The 27,526-nt window shown below is 36.5% G+C and overlaps 1 protein-coding gene across 1 annotated transcript in view; it reads right to left on the bottom strand.

Annotated features, from left to right (window-relative positions):
- SPEF2 (sperm flagellar 2) overlaps window positions 1–27,526 on the bottom strand; it is a 98,329-nt gene that overhangs the window by 61,861 nt on the left and 8,942 nt on the right. Inside the window, exons 3-15 of the mRNA XM_074813669.1 lie at window positions 25,307–25,559; window positions 23,415–23,585; window positions 21,697–21,834; window positions 20,622–20,653; window positions 19,477–19,693; window positions 13,534–13,722; window positions 12,197–12,384; window positions 10,356–10,524; window positions 5,159–5,378; window positions 4,568–4,698; window positions 4,271–4,349; window positions 1,707–1,780; window positions 798–901 (exon numbers count right to left, since the gene is read on the bottom strand). Of these exons, the coding sequence (XP_074669770.1) occupies window positions 798–901; window positions 1,707–1,780; window positions 4,271–4,349; window positions 4,568–4,698; window positions 5,159–5,378; window positions 10,356–10,524; window positions 12,197–12,384; window positions 13,534–13,722; window positions 19,477–19,693; window positions 20,622–20,653; window positions 21,697–21,834; window positions 23,415–23,585; window positions 25,307–25,559 (1,965 nt within the window). The remainder of the gene's footprint in view (window positions 1–797; window positions 902–1,706; window positions 1,781–4,270; window positions 4,350–4,567; window positions 4,699–5,158; window positions 5,379–10,355; window positions 10,525–12,196; window positions 12,385–13,533; window positions 13,723–19,476; window positions 19,694–20,621; window positions 20,654–21,696; window positions 21,835–23,414; window positions 23,586–25,306; window positions 25,560–27,526) is intronic.

Here is a 27,526-nt window from a genome sequence, read left to right as displayed (position 1 = left end):
GCATAATAATAACACCTAAAGAAGAGCTGGCCTTAGCAATCTTTCATTCTAAATTCAATATATTAAATATCCAGATAAATACAGAATATGACAGACATAATTAAAACTTAAACTGTATAGCAATGGATTTTAAATCAGAAAAATAACATCATGACTAACTAAAAGTGAAAAAAAGCAAAACCAAAACGATTTTTGTTGTCTTGATAAATAAAGATTTCAAAAACACTCCCTATACGGACTATGATCAGAGGTGTAATTTCACTATTTTGTCTACTAACTTTTGCACTGAAGTAACAAATAGCAAAATCTGTTTTGTAACTTTAAAATATACTAATGGGAGTAACATAACTTAAATGATATTCATGTGGGAACTTAAGTGCTAATTGCACATCGCATTAGTTGAGAGAGTGTTCTGTCAAACAAGAGTAGTCGAAAGTAAGTAACCTAACTGCTGAAGTTCATTTCACAAAATCTAAAAGAAAAAATACTAGCACATGCTGAATAGCTTCCAACTAATACACAAAATAGAGACATTAGCTGTATTTAATGACTATGTGATAGTCACATGTATATTTTTATTTACCTGCAGTAGTGTACAATAATGTCTGCATAACTTAGTGCTAGACTCTACTGCTAGCATAAAATGAGCATTAATAACTTCACTATTTAGCTCCGCTTTCCAAGTAGAAGACCAGTGTTCAAAAAACACCTTAATAAAGACAAACGGTTGAATCTAGACTACAAGCTGGATAATTACATTCTAAATAACTGAGGAAAAAAGCTACACAATTTCATACTTAATGGCTTCCAATAGGATGTCAATTAGTAATTCATCAGGAATACTTTTTCCTTTCTTCAACAATTTCTGTGATGCAGCGCCAAGCTGGGCACGTATAGATAGCTGTGGAAGAGTGCAGCGTAAGACTAATATGCTCAGAATGTTCACAACACTCAATCGTAAAAAGAGTATGATTCTACTGTATACATTATATATTTATTTAAATTTAATGTTTACTGTGTTATTTATATTTAATACTTATTGTTATCTATTAAAGATAAATAGCTTCAACTGATGTAAAAAAGGCCTAATTTAATTGAAATCTCCAACTGATTTCCATCATTACACCCATGAAAATGTCAGACAGAAACAAGGTTGAGAAACAAAGTATATGACCAAGAAATAAAAAATTAAATGCCCTGGTTCTAAGTTTATTCTGATTTTCACTACCATGAATCCACTGACAGTTTTCTACAGCAGCATTTAACTTTATTATTTCTGCAGGGATTCTTTTCTATCTTAGCTTTCGAAGTATTTTCCAGTGAGCAATAAAGTCAAAGAGATCATTGTGGAATTAAGTATTTTTGAACATAATGAAAAGAAACCTTGTCATGGGATGAATTATCTGCTTGGCAGCAGCAAGATCAGGAATACATTTTTGCTAACTCAGAAATGACGTAGAAACTACCATATCTTACATAAATGTAAGACTTAACAAGAAGATATAAAACTTTAACAATATGTACAACTCTAATCAACATACACAGGAACACATTTTCATAATAAACTCTTTTCATATTTCACACAGAAGATGCTTGCAGTGAGGTCAACAAATTAATTTCAGAATGATGGTTATCACCATTTAAGTAGTTTAATCATTTTAACTAATACATCTTTATAAAGTAGAAGCTAAAACTGCATTACAAACCTTGGATAAGCCATCCTGACTGTTATCCGATATAAATTCTTGTCCAGATGGATCCTTTTTGATAGAATAATTGCCTAAAATGGGTACATTATAAAGTTTGACAATTCTATTACTATAATATTTATTACTACAGACAAATAGTAAAAGTATATGCCTCATTATTGTTCTTTGAACAAATCAATACAGAAGGTGTATATATAATTGTTAGAACCATAGGATCATTGATTAATTCAGGTTGGAAACAACTTCCAGAGCTCACCTAGTTCAAATTCAACCTTCTGCTTGGAGTGGTATAAGTGAAAAGGTAGACAAGGTTTCTCAGTTGCTCACCCAGCATGATCTAGAAAAACCTCCAAGGATGGAGACTACACTCTCTCTACAGGCAATTTGTTTCAAGGCTTGATGATTCTCATAGGGAAAAGGCCTTGTTTTATGTCCAGTCAGAAGGGCAACAGAAAGGGCTTTTACAGTTATCTCTACAACAAAAGGAAGGCTTGGGAAAATGTGGGCCTGCTGAGAGAGACATGCAGAAGACTGAGGTATCCCAAGCCCCTGGGACTAGCAGGAAAGTCTGCAGCAGGAAAGATTTACCCTTGGTGGAAGAGGATCAGCTTAAGGAACATATATGTAAACTGGAGGTACATCAGAATCTGCTTGTCCGTGGGACCTGATGGCATATACCCACACATGCTGAGGGACCTGGGTGATGCCATTGTTACGCCACTCTCAATAATCTTTGAAAGGTCCTGGTGACTGGAGGAGATTCCTAGGACTAGAAGAATGCAACTGCCACTCCTGTCTTCAAGAAAAGCAAGAAAGGGGAACTGGGGATGTACAGGCCAGTCAGTCTCACCTCCGTCCCTGGGAACCAATGGAGCAAATGTCTTCCTTAACATTCTTATAGACAAACTGACAAAGTATGGACTAGGTAAGTGGAGAGTGAGGTGGACTGAAAACTGCCTGAACTGCCGGGCTCAAGGGATCGTGATCAGCTGTGTGAAGTGCAGCTGACAGTCAGTGATTAGTGGTGTAGCTCAAAGGCTGAGTCTGAGAGCAATACTGCTTAACATCTTCATTAATGACCTGCATGATGAGACAGGGTGCACCCTCAGCAAGTTTGCAGATGATACAAAACCGGAAGGAGAGGTTGATACACCAGATGGTTGTGCTGCCCTTCAGAGGCACCTTGACGGGCTGGAGAAAAGGGCTGGCAGGAATCTCATGAAGTTCAGCAAAGGGAAATGCTTCTGGTGAGGAAAACCCTGTGCCTTCAGTACCAGCTGAGGGCCAACTGTCTTGAAAGCAGTTTTGCAGAGAAGGGCCTGGAGGCCCTGGAGGAGAACAAGTTGATCATGAGCCAGCGATGTGCCCTTGCAGCAAAGGCGACCAACAGTGTCCTGATCACATTAAAAAGATATGGCACTGGTGAGACCACATCTGGAGTGCTGCATCCAGTTCAGGACTCCCCAGTGCAAGAAAGACATGGATATATTGGACCAGGCCCAGAGAAAGGCCCTGACAATTCCTAAGGTCTGGAAGTATCTGGCATAGAGTAGAGACTGAGAGCTGGGACTGTTCAGGCTGGAGAAGAGAAGGCCTGAGGGGAAACATCAATGTTTAGAAATATCTGGGGTGGGGAGAAGAGTAAAGAAAACAGAGACAGACTCTTCTTAGCAGTTCCAAGAAAAATGACAAAAGGCAACAGACACAAACTGAAACACAGAAAATTCCATTTAAACATAAAAATATTAACTGTAATGGTTACAGAATATTGGAACATGTTGCTCAGTGAGGTTGTGGAGTCTCCCTCCTTGGAGATGTTCACCATCCAACTGAACATAGTCCTAAACAACCTGCAGTAGTGACCCTGCTTTGAGGAGGATGATTGGACTAGATGATCTTCAGAGGTCTCTTCCACCCCCAATCATTCTGTGATTCTGAGTTTAGTTGGCTGACACCAGTGTCAGTTTCTTTGTTGATAAGATCTGTTGTAGAGAAAGGTAAAGTGAGGGGAGGTGAGGGCTTGCTCTTCCTTCCTTTGGAAGCTGCTTTTAGGCTGAAGCTCTCACCCTGGACCCTGCCTGTGGTACATTACAGCTGTGTAGCAGCCATGTCTGCAACCCTTGTCCTGTGTACTTGATTCTGACCCTGGTCTACACGTGCTAACTTGAGTTCCTAGCTTGACCTCAGACTTGCTTCATTGGCAGAATTGCTGAGTTATCACCAGACCGAGGCGCAGGCTGATCAATGTCTCTGGACCTTACAGTGACTCCAACTTCAGTCGATATCCTCACTCTTGCTGGTGAATGTTGGCACTTCCTGCTTTGCTATTGCCCTTGTCACCTAGCTCACCATCCATCATGAAGCAGACTGCGCTTGCTGTTCCCAGACATTAGGAATGTGTGGAAAAAGGAAATTCATAATGGAAACTACTGTGAAAATTCATGTCATGGATACTATCTCAAACAAGAGAAAGGGAAATTGCCATTTAAATGTAATAAGAATTAAAATTAAATTTTATAAATATATATATATACACACATATAAATAAAATATATACACACCGTTGGTTCCATTGATAGGTGTTTCTGTTTGCAGTTTCTTTAAAACTGCTGGTGGTGATTTTGATAATTTCTCCTGGACCTTGTATCAATTATGAAAGGAAATGGATTAGAAAGGAAACTACATATTACAGGAAAAACAAGCCTGCCAGTTCAAACTGACTGTTTAAGTCTTCTAAGTCAAAATTTAAAATTAAGTTTGAAATTGAGTAAAAAAATGAAACAATATGTTTTCTTCCTTATATATTTCATTCTCATCTCCCTGTGTGAGCCAAAACCAAAATTAACACAAATGCTTACCTCATTTTGTTTCCCAGAACTCTCTGCTTCTTGTGGAATAACATTGTGTTCACCTTTCATTTCATTTTTAAGAAAAGCTTGGATAGCCTCCTGAACCAGAGTATCAACAGATAGTACCTGAATATTGCAAACTAATACACAAAAAAATTAGATAACCTTACAGTTCAAGTGGAGCATACATACAGAGAGACTATTACTGGCAATTAAATTAATGATTTCGTTTGGGCTTTTGATATAAGTTGTTTCCACTGTCTTTGTAACCACTGCACAGTGTGTATCTACAATCACATAGCTATCTTGCTAGTCTCTTCTATGAGAAATATCCCCAGAGAAGTTTGCCAAAAGCATTTTCAAATTCTCAATGCAGAAGTAATACTATATTAACACTATATTCAAGTTCAGGTGTTTTTAATCTTATTTTGGAAGATAATCAATGGATGACTTGCAACCAACCCCTGCAAAATACAGATGCATCTGAGGTTCAAGGATTAGTAATGCAAGAATTTGCACAAACGATTTTCACTTTAAGAGTGGGATTCTAACACAAATAAACATTTTTAAGAATTTTAGATTAAAAAAAAGTGTCTCTACCTTTTTCAATAAACTTTACACAGGTAGTTTTTCCACTAAAAAGTTTTCCCAAAATACATCCCTTAATAGGAAATGGAGGAAATACAGGTGGTGAACATTTGGGTTTTGGAGGATAGAAAATCTCCATCAGTCTGCGAAGCACATGACCCAATATGTTATTATTAAGAGGAGGTTTGATTACACTGTTCTCTTCAGTTGGGCACCATTCCCCTGTCATACTCTGTATAAATGACAAATTACCAAATAATTTGTTAATATGCCTTGTCTTTCATCTTTCTAGATACATGTATTTATATAGAAACACAATACATACAATAACCAAATCTGAATAGTACTAAATAATGAAGTATTTTTTAGAATAGATCCTCGTTAAAAGCTATAATTTTTTCACAATCATTAAGCATTTATAGATATTCACTAATACTTAGATGAGAGAGACAAGTACTCCTACAACCATTTTCATAGATTCCTAGAATCCTTTTTTTTTAATTCCATAAACATGAAAAATCATTTCACTAATATCAGAGAATGAATCAGTAGTAGATTTTTGGAATAGAAGCCCAGCATCCTAATATTCAGCATTCTAAAAACTGGGCAACATTATTGCCCAGTGTCACACATAAATATTTGAAAATTTTATGGACAAAGATTTCAAATATATATACTTGCCTAACACACATTCAACAGAGAAGAAAAAAAAACAAAAAAACCCAACTACCCTGAACTAATCCAAACCAAACAAACCACCATATAATTCAAATAATTTTAAGGGAAGGAAATACTGAGTACAAACTTCCAGTTCATCTACTCTGAGACCAATATAAATTTATCAGTGGTATGAGTTACCAGCATACAGCTTAATGAGGTTTTGTCAGTAAAGATACTCTTACTGACAATCACATTGGAAGAAAGATAAGAATGGAAGGATGCAGTCAAAATAATTGAACACAGAATTGTGCTTCTGCCACTCTAATATATACCCTACCAGTATTGGATCTTATAACACTAGGAAAGTCCTGATGTGCAGCTTATGCTATGAGAAGCTAAAAGAGAACATTTTAGTATGCAGGATAATACTAGTCCTGTATTAATTATTATTTGGGTGCAGGCTACTAAACAGCTGTTTGGAAAATATGTCGACTAATATTCCCAATCAGATTCTAGCTTGGTTCCTCATTTGGGGTGCACAATAAAGGGTTTAGAAGCAAAATCAAATGTTTCAGCAAGAGAAATTCCAACTAGGAAAAAAAAATGAAGTTCACAATGAGAGTAAAGCACAGTAACAGGTTGCACAGAGAGTCTGTGGAATCTCTATCCTTGGAAATACTTGAAAGCTGATCAGACAAGGAGCTATACAACCTTATCTGACTCAGAAGTTGGTTCTGCTTTGAGCAAAGAAGTTGAACTAAATGACCTCCACATGCCCTTCAACCTAAACCTTACCATTCTATAACTTAAATATTTAATCACCATCAACAGAAGCAACCAGTTTCAAAGTTCTACTGGAAAATGTTTTGAATTCATGTTCCAGGTAGAATATGCAACCTTTTCCTGAACTTACTACCATGAATGATATATTGCCACAGCATACATTCTGCTAACAAAACTTTATCAGTGTTGATTTTGAACATATGTGCATTAGATAGAATAACACAATGTAACTTCTTATAACTCTAAATGAAAATACCATCTATTTTTAATCAGTAAAAACAAACAAAAAAATCATTGAGTTGCACAATATCCCCTCTCTAATACATCTCAGAAAATGTACTTCTTAACATATAATTGAAAAGACATGCTTAAAAAAACCAAATCCTTGTCCTATCTGAACAAGTCTTCCTTAAACATATAAGTAGAGATGGATCAGTTATTTTAAGTTCTATCAGACCTGTAGGAAAAATGAATTCCAAATGGAATGGGGTCCCCACTTGAAGTACTCACCTTTCATATTTCTTGTCCTTTTGACCAGAAGATTGCTAGACTGTACCTGTCTTGAGCTAAAGTAGCCTACCTGTCAGAAACAAGTTTTCAGGTATCCCGGTGACAGTTATGTAACTCCTGATCAACACTCTCAACCAAAACTGGAAATTATTTGATATTTTGAGCAGTGCCTACTCTTATGCTTGTTATGGGTGATTCCATTAATTTATTAATTGATTAACCACAACTGACGATGTGGCACCTTCCAAATATTTTCAAACTCAATCTAATGTGGAATGTGCAATGGACTGATAGCACTGTATTTTGTTCTTGTATTTTATCAAATACATTTGAAACTTCCAGTCAGTATTCTTAACGTAAATTTAGTATTTTTGAGAGATGCCAAAATGCGTGTACAGGGCTTTTTTCTCAAGGCTTAAGAAAATCAGCATAAAATTTGCCAGAATGCTCTGCCAATAGACTTTAATCTAGAAAAAATACTTTGAAGGTATTAGCTGTTCATTAGGTTTTTAGAAGACATAAGTACAAACTGCCAACAATTTTACATGTCATATGATGCCAGCTTTTGATACAGAAATGACTAACATCTGCAAAAAAATTAATTATGTGAATGTGCATTTGAAACAGGATGGTAGTGAAAAGGAGGCTTAAACTGTCATTAAATGCTTGCAACGTTCAGTGCCCTTACATCTAGAGAAGGCTACTGAGACTCTGTAATATAAACAACAATATGGCTGAAAAGCTTAATTTTCATTAGTTCTCTTCACTAACTGTTTCCTGCCTGTCTGTCCTTATGTCCTCTCTGTTGGTCATGTATATATGCCTTTTTTCCCCTAAAGAAAGTGATCATGAAATTCATTACATGAGTTGATATGGTCTGAGCAAGGACCTTATAAATAGACAAATCAGAAAAACATATTAAGATTGAAACCAAAGTACATTGAGCTGTCAGTCATTCAGCACAGAAACTCCTAATAAACATTTATACTCATTGCAAAAGAAAATGTATCAGTTGGTTCAGGATGTGGATAAATGCACTTACACATTGTACTTATAATTTCCCAACAGGTCAAAGACAGGTTATTTGCCATGATTGTGCCATATTCTAATTACACAGATTATTTGAAAAGACTAAATATGTAGGGGGATTTTTTTTTTTCCAAAGAAAGGCATTGTTAAGGTAATTAGGAAAAAATCGTACAACACATTTTAACAGGAAAACATTAATTCTTAATCTTCAATTTGTGAAATTACATTAATGTATTGTAAAGTTGAAGAAAAGTTTTAAGGCACCTTGAAAAATAGTTACTTGTATTCTAACAGAAGGTTAACAAAAATGTCAGCCATTTTTAAAAGTTTTCACAAATCACAGAATCATCTAGGTTGGAAAAGACCTTGAAGATCACCTAGTCCAACCATTAACCTAACAATGACAGTTCTCAACTACACCATATCCCTCAGCGCTATGTCAACCTGACAAACACCTCCAGGGATGCAGAATCCACCACCTCCCTGGGCAGCCCATTCCAACACCTAACAACCCGTTCTGTAAAGAAATACTTCCAGCCTAAACCTTCCCTGGCGCAACTTGAGGCCATTCCCTCTTGTCCTATCACTTATTACTTGGTTAAAGAGACTCATCCCCAGCTCTCTGCACCCTCCTTTCAGGTAGTTGTAGAGGGCGATGAGGTCTCCCCTCAGCCTCCTCTTCTCCAGACTAAACAACCCCAGTTCCCTCAGCCACTCCTTGTAAGACCTGTGCTCCAGACCCTTCACCAGCTTTGTTGCCCTTCTCTGGACATGCTCGAGTCATTCAATGTCCTTTTTGTAGTGAGGGGCCCAAAACTGAACACAGTCATCGAGGTGCGGCCTCACCAGTGCCGAGTACAGGGGCAAGATCACTTCCCTGTCCCTGCTGGCCACGCTATTTCTGATGCAAGCCATGATGCCATTGGCCTTCTTGGCCACCTGGGCACACTGCTGGCTCATGTTCAGCCGGCTGTCAATCAAGACTCCCAGGTCCCTCTCTGACTGGCAGCTCTCCAGCCACTCCTCCCCAAGCCTGTAGCACTGCTGGGGGTTGTTGTGGCCCAAGTGCAGCACCCGGCATTTGGCCTTATCCTACAGTTGGCCTTAGCCCATCGCTCCAGCCTGTCCAGGTCTCTCTGCAGAGCCTCCCTACCCTCGAGCAGATCAACACTCCCACCCAACTTGGTGTCATCTGCAAACTTACTGACGGTGCACTCGATCCCCTCATCTAGATCATCAATAAAGATGTTAAACAGGAGTGGCCCCAAAACTGAGCCCTGGGGGACACCACTCGTGACCGGCCACCAACCAGATTTAACTCCGTTCACCACAACTCTTTGGGCCCGGCCATCCACCCAGTTTTTTACCCAGTGAAGCGTGTGCCCATCCAAGCCGGTGCAGCCAGTTTTGCCAGGAGAATGCTGTGGGAAACAGTGTCAAAGGCCTTACTAAACTCAAGACAGACAACATCCACAGCCTTTCCCTCATCCAATAAGCAGGTCACCCTTTCATAGAAGGAGATCAGGTTTGTCAAGCAGGACCTGCCTTTCATAAACCCGTGCTGACTGGGCCTGATCATCTGTTTGTCCCACACGTGTTGTGTGATGGTACTCGGGATGAGCTGCTCCATCAGCTTCCCGGGCACCGAAGTCAAGCTGACAGGCCTGTAATTTCCCGGATCATCCTTCCAACCCTTTTAATATATGGGCGTCACATTGGCCAATTTCCAATCTGTCGGGACCTCCCCGGTCAGCCAGGACTGCTGGTAAATGTTACCATCTTAAAATAAATGGATCACTCAAACCATAGATCTTGTTAGAAAGATTTCACTCAAAATTGCTGAAATTAAGTCTATTAGGTTTTGTAACAGATATAATATTTCATTTTACTTGCTTTTGCTGGCTATTTTCTGTTGCATTTTCAAATGTGGTAGCATTAACCACACTTTCAAATTCCAATTAGATGAAAATAATTGCATTGCAATTAACATGGTGGTCCTATGAACTCAAGAGAGAAATATGATCAATGTCATGTACAAGAATAAAATTATAACAATGTTTTAAAATACAGCCATATATCTCATATAGAATCTCAGGCAGAGAAAATGCATGTCAAGATCTGATATCAGAAATTAGTGAAAGAACAAAATAAAACATCGCAACAAAATCTTTGATTATGAAAAATCAAGCTGTATTTTCATCTATTATGTCCTATCACTCTGATATACCTTGTATTCACCATAATCTTTTTCATCTAACAGATTCATTTTATTCAGCTCTACAAGTTGTTCTGGGCTCGGATCATTTGGCAAAGGTTGAATTGAGGCTTGTTCATACATTGGTTTTCCATTAAAAAAAAATTCCTTCCAATCAAGCATCAGCTTTAATGGAATTCTGCTGCAAAAGAAAAAAAAAAAAAAAGGTTACAAAATAAAGATTAAAGGGGTTAAGGGAACCCACATTTACAAGAATCACAATCAAGAAACAAGCATATGTTAAACTAGATATAGTTTATAATGTTTTCTATAATTATTACAGCTTTTTATAAGTGGTTTGTTACTTATATGACAGCCATAGGGACTTGTAGGCTTCAGTATTTTCACAAATGTGTTATCACACAGTATTTGGCTGGCAGAGCTGTGTAGTAACAGTTTTGCTACAGCTATTTTTCCCTGTTCCAAAATATTCTTCCCTTTTTTGCGGTAAAGCCTCCTCTCACCAAAAATCTACATAATTTTTTCCTGGAAGCTAAAATTAATTCAGAATTATATGAGTAATTACAGTCACTTTTTTTCTTTTAGAAAGGAAAAATATTCATATAAAACAAGACAAACTGCATATAGTAGCAAGCTAAATGCAAACAGGATGCTGACATATGTCACATTAGAATTCTATGGCTGCTAAATGAACAAATAACAGCTTAATTTTAACAAATGATGAAAATTAAAGTTTCTACTATTTCTTAAGATTACATCAATTTGGACTTCCATTTTTTTAGTAGTGATTGTAGATACTTGAGTGTTATAGCTTTAAATAAACTCGGCATGTGCTGTTCAAAAATAATTGAATACCTGTTGCATGCATCCTGCACAATTAAGTGCATGGAAAGACAGACAAAGCACACCTATAGTGAAAGTAAATGCAGATACAACCTTGACATGCATACGTCAGAAAAATATTTCAAATATCTGCACGTATTGTGCACCACTCAGTATAAGCAAATGTGACATTAGCTTACACTGGAACCATGACTGTGTCAGACAAGGCAATCATCAAATCGTCACTAAACTATGTCTAGGCTGACTATTTTATCATGTACTTACTAGGCCTAAATTTACATAATTTCCATAAAATATAATCATATGTACTCATATGGTTACGGCTTTATTATTTTAAGATAGAATTACACTAAAAGACAATGAAGATTTTTGGCATACTTTCTCATGCTGTAAGCCTTACCCCATAGTCTAATCACTGAATACTAATGAAAGAATAACAGCAACACCCCACCACTCTGTGGTTTTCGAAACACTCCTACAGCACAGGCACTTGGAGGTTACTGCTTTTTTAGGACCTTCTCAGAAACCCTGTGCAATTAGGGCACATCAGAAGAAGGAATCACAGCATGTACGAGTTGTAAGATTTTGGACTGAGTTGCTACTTTTAGGACAGTCCAGGAAGGTTGATATGTCTTAGGAAATTCATTCTGTTTATATTACACTGAGGAAGTGTTCAGCTCGTGGAGATATCTGTGAGAATGAGATGAGCACCACTCAGTTTTTAACTTTTAAACTAAGGAATTTGTTCACAAAAAAGGCGATCAGTAGTTCTAGGGCTGTAGAACTAATAGATCTTGGTCTCCTAAGGATTCAAGTTACTTGAGTTTTCAAGAAATTATGCTAAGGCTTTAGCATTAGTTCATCCTGTATTACATATCAGCACATTCTCACACGAAAGTTTGATGTTTGAGAATCTACATAAGATGTTATGGTTTTTAAACCAGTCTGAATAATGAAGCCTAACAGCTACCTAACAGCTGTTATTTTTGCCTAACAGCTATCATACTCACTTGTTTGTCAGTAGACGATATTCTCCTACTTTTGTGGACAAATCAATGATTTGGTCAACCACTTCCGAACATATAGAATAATGCTTTTTATAACGTGCCTGAGCTCTTTCAACTGCAATTTTCTCATGGCATTCTCTTTCTTTGATAATTTGTTCTTCATAATCAATTTTTTCTTGTTTTGCAAGAGCCTAGAATTTTTTTTAAAGAGCAAATTTGAGACTGTAAAGAAAATGAAAATGCAGAAGTGCACAGTCCTGGAAAAGAAAATTAACTTGCTCATTTAAGTCAGGAAATGAAAAAAGCTAGACTCTCACCAGAGCTGGATAGCCAGCAAAAAGATTAACACAGAGACAAATCTAAAAAAAATTTATTCATTCTACAAATTCCAGTTTGTTTGATTTTTAACTGCTAAAATATAATGAAATAAAGGAGAAATATATTACCTCTTTCATGACAAACAGATTGAGAACATATTCAGTGCTTAGAGGGCAGGGAAACATGAAATGATGCTCTCTACTCTTTCTAAGGAACAACTATGCAGATGCATTGGTAAAGGCTTAGTTCCACTGAAACCCACAATGGAATACTCATTTAGAGTATGTGTCAAGTAATTTAACTTACAAGATTCTGATCTGCAAATAATTTGATATTATTGATGCTGTTCAATCTTTGAGAAAGATTTCTGGACATGGTAGAAAATTATCAGTAGTTCATGTGATGGTGTGTTCGTTTTGGCAGAAAGTGCACTGAAAGAGATGTAATTAAGAGATATAGCTGCTGATTACATAGGACTCCAGCAGTGTTGGAGGATCTGGAGCTGCTAATTGTTTTTGGCAGAAGCAACATAAGATTTCTACCATCACATTACGGCCTACTATGAGCATAGCACTTGGCAGTTTGCAACAGGATTAGAAGTCCTTTTAATTTACTAATCAGCTCCAAGGTAGAAATTGAGTGAATCTCCTCCAGCATTTGTCAAAAATGGATGTTAAAAGATTACATCTAAAGGAAATTAAAAACATGAGTCTTGAAACAAGATCTTATGTCATTGTCTTTTGTCATTTTGCCTCTGCAAGACAGTGCCTTTTAAACTCAGCATACAAAGATGTTCTTACAAAGTTAATATTAGTTTGGAAGAAAAGATCAAAATCAGACTTTAAGTTGCTCAGCTTTATCCCTTATAGAATATATTAACCCCTTAAAGAATATATTAATCATTAAATCACCCTGCCCCTAGAAAAGTCCTGAATTCTAACAGTTGACAATACAAATTTCATTTATAACAGGAAAGTACTGTAACAGTCCTGCAGCAATTCAGGGAGCAAATAATCTTTTACCGCTTCTCTATCAAGAGCTTCCTGGAATTCTTTCAGTCGTCTTTCTTCATACTGTTTTTCCCTGAAAATTCTGTTTTGTTTTAACACCTCTTTTTCATGTCGAACATGCATGAGTTGAACAGCAATCCTCCGCTCCTGTTGAGATTGTCTCATTAGTCTGTAAATAAGTTGCTCCTCCTGGTAAGCCTTCTAAAAGATAACAAATAATAGTATTAAGCACAGCTTATAAACTATTTCACAGACATCTCATCAGTGTGTCATAGGAGAATTATGAATGGAGTCATATACCAGCATTTACCTGCTCATTTGATACATAAATCTGGATACATATCTATTTATGAGTACTATTTTTGCAAACAATGTGAGAACGTAGAACTATAGAAGTGAATTCTAAATATGTCTTAACTGAGATTCAGTAAAAACATTTGTTCAGATTAACTCAAATTTAACTTGGATATTTCCTGTGTGTAAAGAAACTGCTGCATATTTCAAATAATTGATTTCTGTATGTAAAGATATACCTTTTCCTCAAATCATTAACTTATCCCTGCTCTTCACCAGTTCCCATTCTCAGCCATACTCTGCTGGATTCTTCATCCAGTCTATTCTCTTACAGGTTTGAACTTTTTACTTCTTTCTTCGGATTTGGGTAATTACGTTCTCCATTCTCCTCCATTCAGGAGACTGGGAATATAAGGAAGCATTCAGAACAGAGGAAGATACAAGACTTCCAGGTAACAATTTCAGTGGTTTAACTGGGACATGAATAGAACCCCATATTTGGTACTGTAAGAAAACAATTCTGAACCAGTGCTTGAAGCACAGTTGATGTGCACGGACACTTTAAGGACTGTAGACTGCTACTTTTCAAAATACTTGTCAAAACATAATAGTATCTTCTCACTACTACACTTCTCTAGACTGTTCTTGGCATCTAAAGCTTTGCCTCACTTCATTCACAGTCCAGAACTACTTCTGAGTTCTAAGCAAAAGGTTGCCTTTCAAGCCCCATTGCCAAATATCATTCCTACAGCAGAATTTTAAGAGGAAATTTCTGATTCCCTGGACATTTGTTTCAGATGTAGCAAAACTGCTATGAAATATATTAAAATTTAAGGACCTAAATTGGGAACTGATCTGAGGATTTCAAATTAATTTTCCTAAGAACAGTGGAACAGGTAAGGCAGTTAGTAGTAGTACAAAAAAACAAACCAAATTAAAATATCGCTTCTATTTTCTTTTAATCTGGTTTATTTTTCATCAGCTGCCTGTGACAGAGAGGGCAGAACACATTACATAAATTCACCTATAAATGAAAAAATCAAACTTTATTACATATTATCATATCATTTATGAAAGAACTCTACAAAGATTTCTAGATCTGTGCTACACAGTGCAACCAGGACATCTGTAATAGATTTCTAATGCAAAGCTGCAAAATTTGGCTATTTTAATTGCACTAATAAGAACAACAACTTTCTAATTAATTTAGATCTTTAATGTTGATGTTAGGGAGAAGCCAATATTTTTCAAACAAAATTCTCTCCATATTTTTAAGTCTCTTTACCTTTACAATTGCTGGGAATATAGTACATACCAGTTAAATACTGGTGACTCGAAAAGATTAAACATATAAAAATCCCTCAACATTTTGCTTATTTTAGCCAAAATGTGAGCGTTGCACTCCCCTTTCCTAGCACTGAATCTCATGACACTGCATGATAGCTCTAATGGCAAAGATGCGGTCATCTCAGGTTTTAATCCCAGAGTACTCCACCTGCACAAAATATTGTCTCTCTACATAGCTTACCACAAAATGAGGATCTAATTTTGAATGCGTTTTATTTGTACTCTATTTGTAGTGTACTGTTTGTACACTATTTTTCTATGCACAGAATTATCATCATGCATGTAACTGAAATGGAAAACTATGCAATAGTAACAACTTCATGTGCACTTTATATTTTTGTATTCATGCTATGTGTCATTTGATATAGTATAGGTGATACAAATTTCCAGTAGCACTGTTTACTGAAGAGTTAATCTGTCCATTTTTCTCTTACATTCATGAAGTCAAGGCAATAAAAGGAGAAATGATGCTCTTTGCTGCCTCAGTTCTATCCACTGCTTCTTTGGACCTAGTATTTCATTAGCATTTCAAAGAAGAGTAGAGGATGCACAGACTTTGCTTCCTATTAAAACTAAATATCCTTCACTATTTTCTTTACTTGCTTATCTTCCAAGTTTATTTACTTATCCAGGTAAATAAACTTTACTTGTTTATCCTTAACCATGGATTAGTACAGCAATAAGTACTTCACCAGAGGAAAATGGATGTTTAAGTCCTAATTAGCAGGGGATTGAAGGAGCCACCCTTAAAGAGTGGTCATTTGTCATACTCAAACCATCAACTGTACAGTGCAAGTAGTTGGACCAGTGAGAAATCAAAGCACTTCATATAGGTGAATTTGTTCTTTACAAAGGAGTGGGAAGATGCTCCTTTAGAACACTTCAGAGCAGCCAAAAGAGAAGTCTTCTTTGTTAACTGAAAGGTAGAGAACTTCGATATTCTAAGTGATCAAATATTTGACATGCTGAGTAGGCCTAAAAAGCACCAGCAGGAAATTTTTGAGGAACAGGAATATATAAAAAGGCAATTAACTCAAAGCTACACAATGGTTAATTTAGGATTCAGAACACCAAAGTGAAGCATTGGTAGCTATCTTTCACACAAACAGGAATAGACAAAGTACTAAAACCTAAGGCTGAAAAGTTCTGAAACTTCTGGACATACCAGGAGATAAAATGGTAAACCTATGTTTTGACCTAACATTTTACGTCAGCTTCTGCACAGAGTACTGTGCAGTGTCTGAAGAAATCATAAATATCATAAAAGGGACATAGAATCACAGAATGGTTTGGGTTGGAAGGGACCTTAAAGATCACCTAGTTGAACCCCCCTGCCATGGGCAGGGACACCTTCCACTAGACCAGGTTGCTCAGAGCTCTGTCCAACCTGGTCTTGAACACTGCCAGGGAGGGGGCAGCCACAGCTTCTCTGGGCAACCTGTGCCAGTGCCTCACCACTCTCGTAGTAAAGAATTTCTTCCTTACAGCTAATCTAAATCTACCATCTTTCATTTTAAAGCCATTACCCCTCATCCTATCCCTACGCTCCCTGATAAAGAGTCCCTCCCCATCTTTCCTGTAGCCCCTTTAAGTACTGGAAGGCCACTATAATGTCTCCCTGGAGCCTTCTCTTCTCCACGCTGAACAACCCCAACTCTCTCAGCATGTCCTCATAGGGGAGGTGCTCCAGCCCCCTGATCATCTTTGTGGCCTCCTCTGGACTTGCTCCATAGTAATCATTTGAAAAATTACTACCGAGAAAGCATAATGCACATTTTTTTTCCATTTACCTACTTGAGACAACAGTGGCATCCAGTGGCCAAATATTAATGTGTTTACGCTTCATGTTGTTCATACGTAATTAAACTATATCACATTTTTCTACTTTTTCATTTCCTTTTTTCATTTACATACAAATGAAACAATTCTGTCCTGTTGTGTAGTCATAAAATTTATCTCCAAAACTTACAACTTAGCATACATAAATCTATTTGGTTGACAAGCAATGTAACAATTCATTTCCCCTCCTGTTTTCATCTTCCCAATTTATTGCTGATGGTAACTTCTTCCTGATAATTTTTTAAATTCAGAGAGATAAAACCTGAACAGTGTATTTAAAAATGAGTGCTTAGAACAAATACTCTGTTGAAATGGTGGAGATCAAAGATACAACTGGGATGAAGCCATGTTACTGTCAAGTACTTTCAACTCCTGCCTCTGAAAATCTGACCGGCATCACCCCATGCTTCACGTAGAGGAGTGTCATGTCATTGTAAAGTATTTTTAATCCCAGGCTCCAACTTGTAGTGTGCCAAAACTCAAAAATTTAAACAAGATTCATTTAGTAGAGATTTATACTTATGGACGTGAAACACACTAAAGCACTCTCAAGGGATGAAATTCATTTGGCTCTAAATGATCCCATGCCCTGTGTTCAAGTTTTATGCAGTATAGGTAAAAATCTAACCCTAATGTCTACAAGAAAGCTGCAATTTCAGTCTGCAAATCCTTTTTAGTTCAATGTCTAATGGAGGAGGAAAGTAATTTTCAACTCCTATGTATATTTATTTATTTTTTAAAGAAAATAATCTCACTTTGCTTCACACTTCTCTTAAATCAAGCAACACCTAATTTTTGAAATCTCACAGAATTCCAACCAAACACCTCTTCCTCTGTTAATTTAGAACCAAATTACTACTAAACAGATTCTCTGATCTGGTCAGAATATTGTTGCAGTCAACTGCTCACTTGTCTTTCCTTCTAATTCCTGCAGTTTGTGACTTCGATTGTTTCTATATCCACACTGATTTTTCTTCCTGAGAAGTTAGGAACACTGTTGTTACTTTTGCCTTGTTTTGGAGCCTCACTGGAGAGAGTCTGATTGACAGCACATTGCAATAATTCCTCCATCTCAAACTGACAAGGGTTGTACTACAACCACAGATGGACCAGCTGTCTGACGTCTCGACAGCACTGGCTGGCTTTGCTGACTTAGAGCTGCTGTATCCACCAAATGCCCCAGTGATTGCTGCTGGCCACATGGCAATCAGCTGATAGCCATGGTTATCAGAACCACTAGTTCAGGATGTTGGGGTTGTGCTGGGGCTGCAACAGCTAATAGCAGGTAAAGAGGAAGTTTTGGGACTACAGTGATTTCAGACAACTGGGTTGTAAAACTTCTTCATGGCCTATGCATATCAACAAGAACATGATATAGAATATCTTTGAATGAGAACTCGGAGACAGCACATGGATAGACAGACTCTTGGTCTAAGCCACTACAGGTGTTTTTCATAGAATATAGGTCTGGGATAGATCTTAAGTAGTCATCTAACATCTAGATGCCTACCCCAACAAATTTATTTTTTTTCTTAACAACTCCAAAAACATCTCCAGACATCATAAGCCAATAAACAAATATACATGTAATTTCATACTTTCCCTTTCAGAGATGCCACACATCTGAAGTGCTATTATTATGCAACAGCAGTGGAGACAGGCTCAGCTATACTGGATTCAACACATATGATCTAAGTTAAGGACTCACAGTGTAACACTAAGATAAAAGATAACTAGAAATCATAGAAACCCAGTGAGTTACAGGTTTCTGTTTTGATACAATCATTACAAAAGAGAAGATCTCTGAAGCCAGTAATCTAAGAGCTGCTTTTTGAATAAGGAGTGTCTGAGGAATCTGGAAAGCCTTATGCTTTATGGGACAGGATTCAAATGGAATAACCTGCAACATCAATTTTTAGACACAACACAGACATCCTCCAGAGACACATTAAAAATCAAAGCTCTGATCTGCAAAGTAAGTGTTTTGATTCTTCATATCACCCAACACAACCACTTCAGAATTCATTCAGTCCAGATCAAAAAATTTACATGACAGATTTGTAAATAGAGGTTTTCAACCAAGGAATGCCATATTTGTTGCTTTTTAATAAGTATCTTCTTCAGAACCAGTATACATTTTGATAATTTAAAGCTCAACTTTGGGAAGGTGGGGGCAATAGAAGGCAGGACTTCCATGAAATTTTAATAACCTTAGCTCTGCTGCCTTCATTTGATCCTTTATGATTTATAAGAATGAAGTATGACATAAAGGTGGTGAGAAAGAATGGACAACCTTCCATATTTTCCAAGGAAAGACAATAGTTGGTATAAAAGTTATTTCCTGAGATAAGTGTATATATCTCCCTTTATCACCTCCAAATTTTATTTAACCCTCCAAAAACACTGTTCTTTTACATTTGTAAGCAAATTCTTAAATTGTGCATGAGTTGTACATTTCAGCATACATTTTCTCACCTCTTCAGTTTCATATGCTATTAACTGTTCCATTAGCATTTTTCGTCGTCTCTTTTCTCGTTGTTCCCTAGCAAACGTATCTTCCTCTAAACGTTTTTGAATTTTCCTTATATATTCATCATCTGAATAAATATTTAACAGTTCAGTTGCAGTCTGTGCTGTAGTTTCTAGAGTTGTTTCTTGCAACTTCTGTGTTTGCAATGATTCTTGTATATCGCTGATTGAAAAGATTAAAAAGAAGAAGATCACTGACTTTATAGGAATTATGGTTCTTAGAGGTGTTTTCATAGAGATCCCTGTATAGTTAGGTGCAAGTCTGACAAACGGACAGCAGCACTCTTTGTGGGCACTGTGGCTACTTCTTCATGTGTCTGTGCCCCACAATGACCACTAAGTCCAGAGGAGAGCTCCAGCACCAACTTGAGCCAACAGTCAACTAGTTCATTTGCTATTATGAAGCCACATTCTGCAGAAACAGAAAATTAGGATAGCTCACAAAATATCAAAGAATGATTAGATACTCTTGAATATATCCACACATTCTGAGTGCAGTTTTGCAGAGCTATTAATGACAGGTTGTTTACACATGGCAGTATGCATGAGTGCCACCTCTTCTGAGTATGGTATATGTATCACTAAAGATGACAGAATGACTATTACTGAAAATCATTCACAAATAAATCAACATACAGATAACTCTAAGTAGAAAGGCTACTTCTCTATATTTTCTTTGAAATGTGTTACCATTTATGTATATCCACAACCATTCTTGTCTCTCTGCAAGTCTAACTGACCTTACATACTCAATGACTGAAATGAACAAAGAGATGCGCCTTGTGTCCTTTGTTGCTGCATATATGGCAAAAAGGAGAGAAGGAAGCTTGAGCCGCCCCTACTACAACTAAAGGTAAGGTAAAAACACTGTAATGGTGCTGGAGCTGGAATATTTGGAGTGCTAGTGGGACAATTGCTCAAAGGACAGTCACAGCTTAAACTAGACAAGCTACTACATTTCCCTCAAGTAGCTGTCTACATCAATAACAGGCATCTGAGGTAGGAACCTGTCTAATCTTAACAACCCAAAATCCAAACATTACCTGCCAGTGACTTGGCTGTGTACTGCAGAGGCATTTCCTGCCACAGACTTCTCAAACTTTTTAATTTCCTTGTATGTGTCCTTAAGAAATAAGACAAAATTTAATGTTTCTTTTCTTTTCACAAAGCATCATAAGGAAGGTTCAACAGACTAAGTATTAGGGCAATATTTTTATGTCAAGTTAGTACAACAGAAATATTTACGCTGAAATTATTTTAAGCATCAGTTAGATCAAGAAAACAGGCAAGACTATTTCCTTCTTTTACATTTCATTTCCTTTCCCCTCCCCTCTTCCTAGATTCCTATGTCCACCAGCCAGAAAATCCTAAGATTTTGCAGCTCTTAATTCTGCAAAATAATTCTTATTTTACATAGGACTCTAGTTGTTTATATAATTCCCACCATTCAGGGATCTGAAACAAGATATTCTGGGCTATGATCTGCTTTAGATTTAGTAGCTTGAATTTATCCCTGATAGTTACTCAAGCAACTGTGTTCCTACATTCTACATTTAAATACATCTGTCATGGTTGCACAGTTGTCGAAACTGGTAATATTTGCACTCCTTATGACAATACAATCCATGAACTGTAAAATTACAATCCAAGTACTCTTCAGCACTAGATAATAGTGAAATTTTTTTTATTGCTGCATTGACATTATCTCTTGATTTGATCTAAGTCTATTGTTAATTTTTGCTGTTACTAACATTTTTGATAGAGCAGAGAGTTCTATAGTGTGTTACAGAAGAGTTCATAAATTATGGTGCAAAACTCCATCACGCACAAATATGAAAGAAACATTAATGCTTTTATTTCACATATTCTACTCAGTAGACCAGAAGCTAAAATACTGTCAGTGATTAAATTAGTACCTACCTATGATATTTATTCAATAAGAACCTTCCCTTATCAAACCAAATTTTTATTAAGTAACAAATGCAGAATCATAATCAAATTAATATTTAGTCTAATTTTCAACGGTAGAGTCTATATCATTTTAACAGTTGTGTCAGCAGCTTTTGGTTGGTGCAAACACAGTATTTGTAAGTGTAAATGCTTCCAGAAATAATATGTTTTTCAAGTTCATATAATTAACATTAAAAGAATGTAGATCATAGTTACCTCTGCTTCTCTTTTTTTGTTTAATTTTTTGGCTTCAGTAGCTTTTATGGTGTGGCTTGGTGGTGGCTTTGGAATCTGTATAATGGCTGCTTGAATCCTGGCCATTATTTCATTTTGTCTCCTTCTTCCTATGCGATGCTAAATATACAACATCTTGTGTTCAGACACTTAAGTTGAAACAAGATACACCATATGGCCCTGATATGCTACCTATATATTGATGAAGTAAATGTAATTATGCCATAAAGAAAAAAGTTTTCCAGGAAAAAAGTAAAAGAGCTTATCAGGCTCTGGGCTTGAACAAACTACTTTTCTTTCTTTCTCATTCAAGTGGATCACTAAAATGCCATGAAAGTAAAAAATTCTTTATCTTTCATCCACAGTTAAACCTTGTCTTAAGAATATTCTCAGTCACTGTACTCGTAAATCACAATTTTAAAAGTAGATGTTGTAAAATACATTTTAAATTAAATCATTCTACATTCTGAGTAATCTGACAGTTTAGCAATATACTAGTATATGTTCTCAATATTCGAGGATGAAGATATATTTTTTAACTACAGTTATCCAAAAATGGTACATCTATATATGCTATGTCTGCATTAACAAGTAGTGTGGAGCAACAGAAGCACATCTGTAAAGAAAAACAGTTTGTGCTCAGTGCCTAATAGGTATTTAAGGACTCATATTAAATTCTAGCTCTAGTATGGTACCTGTTTCAGGTCAGAATTCAGCACAGAAACTGAGAATACCATTTTCCTGGTACAGAATCTGAGAGTACCATTAGGTAATGTTACCACTGAACAATGAGTCTCAGATGATTAAGAAGTAACAAACATTTAAATTATACTAGTTAGACGTGTACTACAGATGCATGCAGTTAAAGGTGGAATTGAGTGGAGAAAGAGTTTTTCTACAAAAAGTCAAAGATATTAAAAAAATAAATATGTAATATATCAAATAAGATATTAATAATTTTTTAAAAAAATATTTTGAATATTTTGGATATTGCTTGTATTTTCTAGATAATGAAGGGACTTTTTTTTTTTCATTCTTGCTCATGCAGTGGCAATAGAACAGCTAAATAACCACAGCAAGACTCTCTCCCTTTAATTAGATATATAAAATGCTTCTCAAATTAGTCAACTTCACTTTCATTGAACCCCTTGAACAGCTGGCGAGTTCCTCTATATAAACTACAGGCTGTATTTTGGATGAGTGTTTTCATACCTTAAGAAATTAGGTTATCTTTTTTACTTTACTAGAACAGCTACACAGAGCTACAAGATGCTCTGAGGCCATACCCACTATAGGTCCCCTTCCCTGTGTCTTTTTCCTGCTTTTGAACAATGCTTCATCTTTTCTTCACAAATGAAGAATGTAACAAACCTCTTTTACAAGGACACCTTAAACACATATAGTTGTGAAATTTAAACATCTTCAAATATATAACTATTTTCCATGAACAACAACACACAAAAACTCTCAATTTAACATTAAGTGATTTTTAAATATTGATGCCAAGGGTCTTATAACAGTATATTGACTTTGTATCTACATATTAATGATTGCCATGCATACTGCTTTTCTTTGTTTTTGTATAAATGTGACTGTGTGGCACAGAATTAACAAGCATTCACACTGGCTTTAACTAACTCATTATGTACACGACCTTAAGAAAAAACTTCTTCAGAAGTCTATAAAAAGTAAGCAGTCACCTTTTCAATGTCTTGGGCTCTTTGTTCCTCTTGGAGCTTCTGAACTTTCTGTTGTTCTGCAATACGTATATGAGCTATTTTATCTTCTATTGCCTTAGATTTTATTTCAAATTGCTCTGAAATCTGCTGCAGTTGCAAATCAGCCTGACGTGGCGTTAAAGTTTTCAGACGCTAAAATTAAACATCAAGCAATGAAGAGTCAGAAACAGTAAGAAATGGTATTATATTTTTGCAATAGTCATTTCAAACCGTGTTTTCCTGTGTTAATGTACACAGAACATCTAAACACGGTTGAATATTTTTCAGACAAACAAGACTAGCTCCATTGAAAAGAACATGCAGATTTGAACTTGAACAATGCCAAAATTTGTTTAGTTTGGAGAAAAGGAGGCTGAGGGGTGACTTCATTGCTCCCTACAGCTTCCTGAGGAGGGGAAGTGGAGAGGGAGATGCTGAGCTCTTCTCCCTGGTATCCAGTGACAGGACACATGGGAATGGCTCAAAGCCACACCAGGGGAGGTTTAGACTGGACATTGGGAAGCATTTCTTTACTGAGAGGGTGGTCAAAGACTGGAACAGGCTTCCTAAAGAGGTGGTCGATGCCCAAAGCCTGTCAGTGCTTAAGGGGCATTTGGACAATGCCCTTAATAACACGCTTTAACTTTTGGTCAGCCCTGAATTGGTCAGGCAGTTGGACTAGAAGATCATTGTAGGTCCCTTCCTACTGGAACTACATTCTATTCTATTCAAACTGAAATACAGAAACTTCAACTTAAACACAAGGAAAAAAAAATACTGAAAGGATAATAAACAATTTGTCCAGACAGGCTGCGAAGTCTGCAACTTTGGAGATATTCAAGACCCAACTGAACAAGATCCATGAGCAACCTGCTCTAGCTGACTTTTCATAGGGCAGGGAGGGTGGATTAAGTGACCTCCAGAGGCCCCTTCCAACCTCAACTATCCTACGATTGAAATGCCATTCTGAACCTATCTATTGACAGGAGCTACTCTCAGTTGCTTTGTCTTCTTTAAGTTATCCTGCTATAGGTGAAGGGATGTTTCAACTGTTTGCCACTTTCCTTGCACTTGTTGGTAAACTTTCTGCTTGTAGACTGTTTTTCAGGAAGTATGCCAGAAAAAAAAATTGTGAAATTTCACCTAGTTGAATTTGATTAATGAAATACAGCTTCTTAAAGATTGCTCATCCTGGTAACAAATTATGGTCTGCACATGCTGAACATTACTGTTGGAAGACAAGAAGAATGTCCTTAACAGAATCTACTACATCAGTACTGACTTCCTCTTAAATACTCTCTTTCCCCTTTGTTTTTACCTCTTCATATTACTCAGCACACGGTTATTGCAGGCTGGAGTGTAGTATAAATATATGGAGAGACCTGCAACAGAAGGAACCAAACCACTGTGGCACAAAGCTCACCACAGTTATAAATAGGTTTCCTGGAGGGGAAATTAGTCTAAGTTGATACCTAGACCACAATAAAGTCTGCGATCTGTACTGATCAAAGGAGTAAAATGGCAGCTGCTGAACAACTACTAGCCTTTGTTGCTATATGTATCTTAAGTCTGGAGAAAGCTTAAAACAGAGCAGGTAACACAGAATGAGCCAAAATAAAGGAACAAAAAGCACATATGATCAATATCCTCACGAGTCACAGATAAACCATGTAATCCCACTGTCTCTGTATAAGACATAGCAAAGGACTGCTTCTTTTCCATATAAGTATTGTGTTTTGAATAGGAGATTTAGAAAGAGGGGAGGAGAAGCATTCAACATGCTTGAGAGGTACATGTAAATATCTTTTATCCTATATGTAAATGTAAATACCTTTTATGCTATATATTTATATAAAATAGGCATAGTTAGTTACCTCTCGATACAAAACACTTTCAATAGACTTAAGCTTTGAAGTTGCTGCAGGTCTCATTGCTTCCGTGACTAGTCCAGTGAGTTTTGCCTTCCTCTTTTTTTCTAAAGCAATATACAATTCATATAAAAGCTTTGTTGCAGCTCCATGCTGTCCTGTCATGATGTCTTGGGCCACATTCTCATTAAATTGTACACCAAGGAGGTGAAATGTGGGCTCCAGTCGAGAAAAATTGTTAAGTTTTGCATTTGCAACCCTATATGATTAAAAATAAGAACAACAATCAGAACATAAACTTACTTTCAATTCCAACTTGCTGCAATAAACATGGTCATGATGTTTATCTCATACCGAGATAGGAAAGTTAAAAAAACACAGATGACTTCCTTAAAGTAATGTGATACACACTTTGGCCGTACTGCAGTACATGTAACTGCATTGGTCTACTAGGCATAACTTTTGGAAAAAATACTGAACACACTGGGTTATATAAATCTTGATACATGCACACACAAAGTGCGCCTGAGAGAAAAAGTTCACCCCCCCGTTGTAGCTAATTGTATACCATTTACAAAAAGTACAGAGTTAGAATGAAATTTCTGATTAACTGTATCAATCCACTTGAGCTCTAAACAGCCAAAATATAGGAAATTATTTTAGAAGTCTATATAATCTATTAACTCTCACAACATTTCATCATATTTCTTCTCCAATAAGAAGAAATGGACACATGGGTTGGAGTAGTGTTGAAAACAAAGACTATGGTCTCAATGAGCAATTTATGTTCAAAACTGAAATAGTGGATTGCAGATTAATGTTTCTCTTGATATGTAGATTCTCCTGTGGAAGCATTCAACATCAATAGATATACAGGCCAAAACCCAATAACAATAAATTATTACTGTATCACAATTAACACATCAAATTTAATCCAACAAATCTGTAACTTCAATCTGAGTCAGAACATCATGCTTTCCATACTGCTCTATCACTTGAGTTCACAGTAGTTTCTTCACATGAAACAACAAGCTTTTGAGGTCAGAAAAGCTACAGCATAATTCTACAAAAATGTCCAATTTTAACATAAGACCTTCTGGTAACACAGTATTCACCTTATTCCTAGATTAAATAGTCAAGGAGCTCATTATTCTCACTGTAATAGTCCATGCCTTATTTCTTACACAATTATACATAACTGCAGCTTACAACTGTTGAACATTTTTCTGCCACTGAGTCAAGGTTAAGGCGAGCATTATTGTCAGAAATCACCTCACAAGCATTGGGAAACTGTGGAGATATCATCTCTTAATTTTTTGTTCTGTAATCAGTCCAGATGGAACTTCTTAACCTTGCCTCATAATACAAAAATGTTGTAAATCTTATTTCAAGATCATTGTTAAGAGTTCAGGGAAAAATATACTATTCTATTTTTTAAATATGGACATCAAAACTGGAAAAAGTCTTCCCGTAGTATTTGTTTTTAAAAAGTATCATCACTTTCTCAATTATTATTCCCTTGCTTATATGTCCAAGAACTGTGAAACACAAGCAGCTAATATAGGTAAGCAGACCTTGACTAGTTAGTCACAATGACCTGACATTCTTTTCTGTTAGTGCCTTCTAGATTACTGTTGCCTAGCCTAAAAAATGAGTCTACATTTCTCCCACCACCACCCCAACAGGTATGATCTTGCCTTGGACTGTGTTAAAACATATTAAAATGACGCCAGTTTACCAACTGATTCATGAATAATAACGCTTTTCCTTAATAGCACACTCTAAATTTTAAAATTATTACTTTATAGATGTTAAGTAAAATCAGGCAGGTACACTTTCTTGCACGATTCCAGGACCATAAAATTACTATTAGACACTAATAATTGATTTAATATGCAGAAAATAAATCTTGGAAATGTGAAAACATTGCCTCAATTCTTAATAGTTCTCAAAAGATCAATCTCAGTAATTATTAGAAAAGGTAATAATGAAGAAAGGTGAAAACATCTAATTATCTTTAAAAAGTAATTAAGTACTGTGGTAAAGAACATCACATACAGTCCTAGCCCTCCTCCCTCTCGTCGTATGCCAGATACTTCCAGACCTTAGGAATTGTCAGGGCCTTTCTCTGGGCCTGGTCCAATATATCCATGTCTTTCTTGCACTGGGGAGTCCTGAACTGGATGCAGCACTCCAGATGTGGTCTCACCAGTGCCATATCTTTTT

Source organism: Strix aluco, chromosome Z, assembly GCF_031877795.1.
Source record: "Strix aluco isolate bStrAlu1 chromosome Z, bStrAlu1.hap1, whole genome shotgun sequence".
NCBI classification, from domain to species: domain Eukaryota; kingdom Metazoa; phylum Chordata; class Aves; order Strigiformes; family Strigidae; genus Strix; species Strix aluco.
Note: the sequence above shows the minus strand (reverse complement) of the source record. Positions and strands in the feature narration are given on the sequence as shown.